Source organism: Globicephala melas, chromosome 2 (genome assembly GCF_963455315.2).
Source record: "Globicephala melas chromosome 2, mGloMel1.2, whole genome shotgun sequence".
In the NCBI taxonomy this organism is placed as follows: Eukaryota; Metazoa; Chordata; class Mammalia; order Artiodactyla; family Delphinidae; genus Globicephala; species Globicephala melas.
This window is the reverse complement of record NC_083315.2, coordinates 35,640,181-35,649,643: the sequence shown is the minus strand read 5'-3', so window position 1 is coordinate 35,649,643 and position 9,463 is coordinate 35,640,181. Positions and strand designations below refer to the sequence as shown.

Here is a 9,463-nt window from a genome sequence, read left to right as displayed (position 1 = left end):
AAGTTAAACAAACTAGTAAACCACCACAGAACTCTCTATGCAGAGTTAAGAAGAATGAGGTAGATTGATATGGTACCAACAGGAAATGTCCAAGATCTATTGCCAAGTGAAAAATACAAGCAGCAGAAGGTTCTATCATATGGTCAAAATGATAAAACATACTTTAGGAAAAGAAGATTTGAGGACTATGTGTCAACTGTTGACTGTTTATCTTGGGGGCAGAGGGATTTTAATTATGGGGGACTTTCAGTTTCCATATTATGTTTTTTCACAATGCTACCATTTACACAGCTTTTGTTTAATATTTTAAATTTAAAAAATCAATGGATTTAATTTTCATTAAAAAAAGCGTAGTCATGTACCTTTATACTAACAATAAGCAGTTGGAAAATATAATGGACAAAAGAGCTCATTTACCATAGTAACCACAACTACAAAAAATTGCCTGTACTAGAGAAAATATACTGAGGAACATAATACTTTATAAATTTACTGAAATGAAAGGTTAAATATTATGAAGATGTTAATTGTCTCTATAGTTACCTATAAATTTTACACAATCCAATTTCCAATTCTTCTAAATGCTACAAAATGATCCCGAATTTCTTTTGGAACTGTCAATATACAAAAAGTACTAGGACATTTTTGAAGACGTTTAATTAACGGCGACATTTAGTCTAAATCTGAGATGATCAAACTATGTGGTACCAGTGCCAGAATGTACACAATAGAAAGTTCAGAAGTACGCTTAAAGAAATATAAGGATTGAGGGCTTCCCTGGTGGCGCAGTGGTTGAGAGTCTGCCTGCCGATGCAGGGGACATGGGTTCGTGCCCTGGTCTGGGAAGATCCCACATGCCGCAGAGCGGCTGGGCCCGTGAGCCATGGCCGCTGAGCCTGCGCGTCCGGAGCCTGTGCTCCGCAACGGGAAAGGCCACAACAGTTAGAGGCCCGCGTACTGCAAAAAAAAAAAAATATATATATATATATATATATATATATGGATTGGATATATAGTGAAAATGGGATTTTGTATCAGTAGAGAGAGGATAGATTTCCCAGTAAGTGATGTTGGGGTAATTTAAAAAATAAATTCCACATGGATCATAGATTTAATTGCTTAAACAAAACAATAAAAGTACAAGAATAAAATACTGGTGAAAATTCATACAACCTTGGAATCAGAATTGCAAAGATCTTCAAAAGCATGACAGCAAAGGCAGCAACCATAAAGGAAAAGATAGATTTGACTAAAAAAAAATTTTTTTCAATCTAAGCCATATATTGAGCTTTTTTAAAAATAAATTTATTTATTTCTGGCTGTGTTGGGTCTTCGTTGCTGTGTGCGGGCTTTCTCTAGTTGCGGTGAGCAGGGGTTACTCTTCCTTGTAGTGTGTAGGCTTCTCATTGTGGTGGCTTCTCTTGTTGTGGAGCACGGGCTCTAGGTGTGTGGGCTTCAGTAGTTGTGGCACACAGGCTCAGTAGTTGTGGCGCACAGGCTTAGCTGCTCCGCAGCATGTGGGATCTTCCCAGACCAGGGCTCGAACCTGTGTGCCCTGCATTGGCAGGCGGATTCTTAACCACTGCACCACCAGGGAAGCCCCAAATACATGCAACTTTTAAAAAATAATATTTATAGGGAAAAAAAAACTTCTTAGAAATCAATGAGACACACAAACACCTTGTGAGAAAATTGGCCAGAGAAGACGAATAGGTAAATGACAAAAGAATATAGTCTAATAAATATGTTGGTGAGGAGGGTCACACTGTCATCAAAAAAATGCATATCAAAACTAGCCCCCCCAGTCCCCATGGGAACACCAGTGTGAAAGAGGGGAATCGGACATTCTCACACATTGCTGGTGAGAGCATAATTTGGTATCATCTTTCTGGAAGGCAATTTGAGGCAAGATATATTAAAAGTCCCCAACATGTGCGTACCTTTTTGTTAGTCAGTATATGTTATGCTGCAGTAACAAAATAACCCTGACATCCCAATAGTGTAACACTTAAGGTTTATTCGTTCTTCACAGTACAAATCCACACAAGTGGGGAGGGGGGTGTCATGACGGGAGAAGGGGAGCTCTCCACACAGTCACTCAGGGACCCAGGCTGACAAAGGCTCCAGCTGACATAGGCTCCAGCACTGGGACATCACCACCTGTGGCGCAAGGCAACAGAAAGACTGGAGACCTGCATGGGGGCATCTCACAGTCTCAGCCTGGACGTTGCACATGTCACTTCTGCTCACACTTTATTGGCCAGCATTAGCACCAGGACCCTGAGTGACTATAGGGGCTGGTAAGTGGCATCTCCTGTGTGCCCAGGAGGGAGAGGAGGAGACAGAGCAGTGCTTGTAGCACCCATTACACTTTTGAGCCAGCAAGTCCAATTTTAGCAAGTTATCCTAAGTAAATATTCTGAAACGTACATGAAGGTGTTAGAAGAAAGGATTTCCGTCATATCCTTGAGTACAACAGTATAAAACTGGAAACAAGTACCCAAGGTACAACATACACAGATGTTAAAAATGATGCTGTTACATATTTACTGACATAGAAATATATTTACAATATAGTGTTAAAAGGGAAAAAAGCAAGTTATAAAACAGTATATGTATAATATGATTGTATCTCATGAAAAAAGTAATAAAACAGCTATAGATGCATAGAAAAGAAGTCTGAAAAGATATATACCAAAATGTTAACAGTGGTTATAATCAGATGGTGTAATAACAGGTGATTTTTTTCATTTCTTCTTAGAAAAGTATATATTATTTATGTACCAAAAAGGCATTTGAAAAGGGAAAAGAAACAAAAAAAACAGTATTCTTGGGAGAGTCCATTTATCCACCTCATGCTAATCGTTAAATTCTTACCTTTGATGCAAGAAGTGCCTAACTGTCTGTCACACCATAAGACATTGCTACAACAATTTATTTAAAGTCAGGATTTTATATTAAAAGTGGTCCATAGGGTAAGAACAGTGACACATTCCCCACAGCTGCATATCATTGGACCTGTCAGTCATCCGCCAAAATGTCCCACAGTCTGGACTCCACCGTGGTTTCTCTGGGCTCCTGGCAGGTGCACCCGGGGTCTGTGTGGCCTGGGGGTGGGGGCACTCTTCACAAGGCTCTGCATTCGTCAAAGAGAGTAGGGCACTGTACAATTCCGCACAAAACAAAAGACCCACAAGCTCTTCTCAAAGATGGATTCCAGAACATATAACATCACCGCCAGGATTATTAAAGACTCCTCTTAGCTATACGTATATTTTTTAATTGAAAACCCTTCCTTGTCGTTTCTCCTGCTTCCCCCTGCTGCTTCCTCCCCCAATACACATACACACACACACACACACACACATATACACACACTCACACACACACACACTCCAAAAGTTCACTAGACCATATCATCTGGCTGCCAAAGTCTTACCATAATCACCTTCTTCCTGGCTGGTGTTTAAAGAGGAACTGGAAAAACCCATATTCTTGAGATAGGTGTATGAAAAAGACACGTAAAACAACACACATTTCTATACAGGATTCTCTCTCCATGCCGTCACCCCCACCATCCCAAGAATATATATTTATTTGGGGGAAACTATGTATGCAGAAATTGGAATTCTTTTAAACCATGCATGTCATTTAAGAATATATATGGATGCTGATTTGCAGGCTTCTAGTTTAAATCACCAGTGCTTCAAAATCCAGTGATCTTTCGAGTGAATAAAAGAACCCATAGCTTTTAGATGGACACATGGCACAAAGAGCCACTTTCAGCAATGAGCAGAATGCAGCGGCCGGCTCTGTCTTAAAGGGCAACCTCTGTCAAGCGCCTCTGCTAAGTCCCATCCTGGCTGCCTGCCTTCTAAGGGCACACCTGGCCACATCTGACGTCCCTGGCACTCCCTGTGGTTGGCGTTGGCTCTCACCCAAAGTTGCCCCCGATTTCTATTGAAAAGCAGTCTTGCCTATAGAAAAGGAGTCCTTTTACAACAGGCCGATCGTGACGCCTCTGAGTAGCACTATATCCCACACCCTTTATTTGATGTTTTATGTCAAATATAGTAAATACTGGCCAGGCATTAGCCAACCACCGTCCAGGCTGTGCCCGTGGGCCGCCCAAGTCTAGAGATGTCTATGATGAGACTGCAGGATGGAGACCAACTACCCGCTGTGGACATTCCTCCCGGGGCCCGTCAGGTGCCACTCAACCTGCTCTAACCACTGGCTGGTCTGCTCCCTCCCCAGTGCTGGCTCCTGTCTGGGAAGGGGCTGGGCAGTGATGGGCAATCCCCCCACACCCCACCTGCCCCGCCATCACTCTGTTTACTGCTCTGCCATTTGGGGGCCTCCTGCTTGTTTTGAACAAACTGCTTTGCCTCCACAAAAGCCATCAACAAAGAACTCAAAATGTGTCTCATCGCTCTGGCCTCTCAAAGCACCAACATCATTTTAACCAACAATCTCTTGGAAAGATCCCTACAAAAGCAGAATCATTCAAAAGTGGAACTTACTGCTGTAATGAATGTAAATGTAATTCTGATTCATGCATTTATAAGTTGTCATTTGCTGGGGACATATGTTAAAACAGTATAACTGCAATGTGCTCTTATCAGGACACAAGAGAGTTTTTTTTTTCTTGGCACCCAAAGGTCACTAAAGGGAGAAGAGAGCATGACTCGCAGAAAGACACTGGACCAGGGTTCAGGAGACCCAGATGCAGCCCGCGCTGCTGCTCACTAGCTGGGTGACTCAGGGTGAGTCACCTGTCTCTGCTTCCGCTGCAAAATGGGGAATGATCTCTGCCCCGTTCTCTCACCCAGCTGAGGTCTAAAGTGACGGCATGCAGGGGAGCGTGGAAGGGAGGGAGTGTACAAGTTCTGGGTCTCATGTGGACGCTGGCTCTCTTTCAAGGCCTGACCACACTGTCCCAGCCTGTCACTCAGGTGGTTTTCTATTCCCGAGGCACTAGGAAGACTTTATCTCCCCTTGCCGCTCTCAACTGTATCACGCATCCAGTGGGTCTTTACTTGGAATGAAAATTATTTTTAAGGATCATTATGGTTAAAGGATTCCAAATTTTCCGTTGCTTTTTTTAGGCCCCAGGTTTCACAGATGCAGAGGAAAAAAAAAAAAAGCTAATTGAGGTTCAGGCAGCCAGTCTTGGAGATGTCAAATCAGGAGACATCACTTGGAAACAAAGACGCAGTCCTAGCTCTAAATCCTCCAGCAGCACGACTGGGATGGGGTGTTTGTGAGGCAAGGGTTATGCCCTGCCTGCACTTGGCTTCAGATCACGCCAACCAAAGGGCATCAGTGCTGAGACTGGAGCTGGACGTCCTAACAAATGAGGGCTTGGCTCAAGGGAAACTGGGATGAATTCAGAGGGTCATTCTCCTTCTATCCCGAGGCTGTTAGACAGGGCTAGCCTCTCGACAGACTGTCTAGGTTGTCCCCAGGCCTTTTTTTTTTTTTTTTTTAAAAGAAAGTAAATGAAGAAACCTTAAGACCTTTAGAGAAAAGCAGAAGGAACTGAAAGTCCAGGGCTTTTGTAAAGGTGTGCTTTCCCTGCTGAGCCCAACTTAGCTTCTCCTTTAGAGGAGCCCCTACTGCTCTTAGCTCCGGGGCTGCATGGTGTAAAGCTGGCTGGGGCCACATAGCGTGGGGCTCTCAGCTCCTCACCTACTGCCTACAAGCGCTCACCAAACTCTTCCACGGTTGGTGAGCGGGGGTCATGGGTCTCAACTGCACAGGGACACAGCAGCCCACCGTGGTAATGGCTCTACTGCTGCCACTAGTTTCTCCAGTCACTGCCCGGAATGTGCAAGCAGCTTTGACAACTCTATCCTCGGATGAATACGTCACCTGAGCATGTCCAGTCAGTCAAGACAGCTCCTTCTGGATGAATAAGCTGCCGCATAGACAGGGGTGGTGGGCATCAGAAGACCCAAGCGGAGGTTTCAGAATGCCAGTGTCTGCTGCTCCTGGGCAGGTGGACTGGCCTAGCCTGAGAAGAATCCTCTTGAGCCCCTGCTGGGCCACAAGGCCAACTCACGGCCAGCCCAGCTCTCTGATCTCCAGGTCAGTAGAGCTGCGACCACTGTCCTGAGAGCCATCTGGAGCTCCAGGGAAAGGGCAGGGCCAGCAGCGCCCAGTCACAAATCAGCAGGAGGGCTGACCACGCTTTCCATTTCCATCTGCCACCAGCCCAGTGAACTCCACCAGAGCTGCCCCACTCAGCCTGCGGGTCTCCCCTACATGTCCTGGTGCTTTCCCCATCCTAAAGAAGACCTCCCTGCTCAGGGAGATGGTCTCAGCTACACGAAAGAGAGCAGCAGGACTTGTAAAGTCACCCTGGGGCCCGGGTCACATCCGTGTGTACCCTACCCACCTCCTCAGGCTATTTTATTGTTTATCTGAACAATTCAGCAGGGAGCAATTCTAATGCGTGAGAAAATCCTTCTAGAGGGGGAAGTTCTCTTAGTGGTCCTCAAAGCAGGTAAGGGGGCGGCAAAGCCTCCCCCTCCTTCAAAGGGATTTAGAAATGCCGACGGCCAGGGATTCAGACCATCTTGCCATGCATGGGGCAAATGAAATGTCCACTGGCCCCACTGAGAAACTCAGTAAGAGAGAAGAGGTCCATGGCTCTGGTCCCTTCCTTAGCAGGAACAGGGGGAGGCAGACCTGGGCAGAACTCCTCTAAGGCCAAGGCTCAGCTACTTTGAGCCCACTCCTTCCCTCACAGGCCTGTGTGATTTCTTTTTCAATTGTCTAAACCCAACAGAGGATCCCACCCTAGATCCCAAGCCCTGGGCAGCCCCTATACCAGGGACAGTCAGTGGTCCTAGAATCCCTAGGCCACAGGCCTCACTCCTGGAAAGGAAGGGTGATCTCAGTGTCAGAGGCCCCCAGGGGCAGAGCACCATGGATGGGCTGCTGGTGGGGGGGGCCTCAGACCAGCTCCTGCTGCTTCCACCGCCACCCTCCTGGCCCCAGGGCCACCTGAGCCAACCCACGAGTCTGTCCACAAAGTCACATACATGCCTGATAACAACCCAGTGCACCAGGACGGTGGACTGTCCAACAGGGGCTTGATGAGGATGTGATGAAAACACTAAATTCTGTTTATACGTTTAAATGAACAAATATTTATTAAGCACCTACTTTGTGCCAGGCACTGTGCTAGGCACCCTCGCTGCATGCTGTCCCCACAGCACAGTAACCTGCTCAGAAATTAAAACCAAGAAAAGGAACATTGTCGCAACCCTACAAACTGGGGGCGGGTGGAAGTGGGCGGAGTGGATGCAGGCGATTCCCCTGCCAGAAAACGCCTCCACCAGAAGTGCGTTTTCTCTCTTGGGACAAGTCTCTACTCAGTGGTTGCTTTAAAGCATCTCTGTATATACTGAGAGGAAAACTGCTATCACCACGCCCCACGCATTGGTGCCTGGTGAACATTCGAACACTCTGAACGCTACTCAAAAAAACAGGAGTTGGAAAGGGTATTCATACTTGAATTAGAAAATACTTTTCCAGTTCATATGGTTGCAACAGCCCTTAAGAAAGTTATAAACATCCCTGCCCTGACTGCGTAAATGTTTAAGGTAGACCTAGTTCTGGATTCCTGAGTCAGAATCGTCCAGTTGTCCATGACCTCGCAAGGCCAGAGAAGCAAGGGGAGGTTTCTATTCTGGAGAGGAGAGAGTGGACGGCACCCCTGGTTTGGAAACGTGACAAACCGCGCCTGCATTTACAGAAGCCACGTGAACGGGAGGACGTCCTAGTGCTACTCTGTGTCACACACACCCTGGGGACTCACGCGCAGCCCTAGTTGTCGGCGCCCAGCTTGGAGAGGCCCCGGCGGAAGTTGTGCAGGTCATCGATCTTCCCGTCCAGCACCTCCAAGAAGCTCTTCAGCTCCACCTTCAGGTGGCGCTGGCGGTACTTGCTCTCCTCCATGTCCGTCTTCAGGGAGCGCACTTTGTCTTCCAGGTTCTGATTGTCTCTCTCTGCCGCCTGAAGCAAAGCGAGAGAGAAAGAAGGGTCTGGGGACAGAGCGGGAGGAGCCCCGCTGAGACCTGAGACAGCCAGACTGTCCGTCCCCCTCGGGCGGGCCTGCCTCCCTGGAAGTGTTAAGTGTCCTGCCCCCACCCCCCTGGCATCAGGTGTGTGCCCCTCCTTCCTGCTGTTCTCTGGCAGAGGTACCAACGGCCAGCATCTCGCCTTAATACGATGCCCCCACAGAGAACACAGAACTCAGCATCCTGCCCAAGGGAGCCTGGTGCTAAGTGATGCTTTCACAAAGTGCCCAGCAGAGGAAGCCTGAAATCCCAGCACATGGGGTTTTCAGCCCCAAGCCCAGTGTGGTCAGCAGAGGCCCCCTTTGGGTTCCATTCTGGGAGAGAGTGAGAAATAGCACAAATGGAAGAGTGACTTGTTTCTCCCGGTTCCACTGAGAAGGCGAGGTCTCCTTGGCCCCAGGCCAGCCTCTGGCCGTCAGCGAGGGAGGACTGGCCGTGCCAGACGCAGGGACAGTAGGTCTGTGCTCTGTCCGTCCCCGTGGTGTTGCCATGGAGACGTTGAAGCTCCCAATGGCGGGACCGCTGTGAGTCCAAATAAGAGCTTTCATCTTACGGGCATAAAATGAGAATTTTTGAATGGGTGTACAAGAACCAGTTACTAATACCAAGGTTGTATACCTGAACAAAGAGCTCTCGAAGTGAGGAGAACCTCGGAGGTGAAGGAGGACCTGAAAATGCTCCTTCAGAAATGCAGCAGGTGGATCAGAAATCTGAAGCCAGCAGGGTGGGGGGGCAGGGTGGGGGGGGCTGTCCAAGGTCATGTCCAAGGTCACTGGCTGGGGAGGTGCAATAGCCCCTGGATCTTAGGCTCTCAGCCCTCCTTTCTGTCCCCTGCTTTGCACCCTTCTGTGGTTCTGTAGGGACTTCTGTGGGCAGGAAACAGTCACCTACACTATGGTTATGCACAGGACACCTTCGTATAAGTGGAGAAAACAGAAGACAAACACTGCTGAGTCTGCACCCGGGAGGAAAGCTGGCATCTGGCATGTAGTTACGCTGGCTTTCTAGGAATACAAAGTCTCTTTTCTTTACCAAGCCAGGCGTGAAAGGGAGAGGCCTCGGAGAAATGGGTAACACAGTGGATGCCTTCTCATCTGAGCCCAGGTGGACATGCTCCCCACCCTTACCTCTAACTTCTCAGAGACGTATTCACACTCTGACATGAGCTGAGGTATGATTTCACTTTGTTTTCGGAGGTCTGTCAACTCCTACAGGAGACAGAAATTGGAAAAAGAATGTGAAAGCAAGTCAGATAAAATGTATTCTTGAAAATCCCCAACTCGTGCATACAATAATGGAAGCAGCTTTTGGAACCTGTGTTGTCTGCGTAAATAATAATGGCGATGATGTTATACTTAACACACGAGGTAATT

The 9,463-nt window shown here is 47.5% G+C and overlaps 1 protein-coding gene across 3 annotated transcripts in view; it reads right to left on the bottom strand.

The window, feature by feature from the left end:
- Positions 1-1,594: 1,594 nt before the first annotated feature.
- The window catches only part of HOMER2 (homer scaffold protein 2), a 93,321-nt gene continuing 85,452 nt past the window's right edge, over positions 1,595-9,463 (bottom strand). Inside the window, exons 8-10 of one of the 3 annotated variants that reach the window (XM_060293788.1) lie at positions 9,218-9,298; positions 7,816-8,025; positions 1,595-3,136 (exon numbers count right to left, since the gene is read on the bottom strand). In XM_060293788.1, the coding sequence (XP_060149771.1) occupies positions 7,837-8,025; positions 9,218-9,298 (270 nt within the window). In that variant the 3' untranslated portion in view covers positions 1,595-3,136; positions 7,816-7,836. Of the gene's footprint in view, positions 3,137-5,556; positions 8,026-9,217; positions 9,299-9,463 lie in introns of those variants that run through there. The other 2 variants (XM_060293787.1, XM_030878511.2) reach the window with 2 other exon arrangements.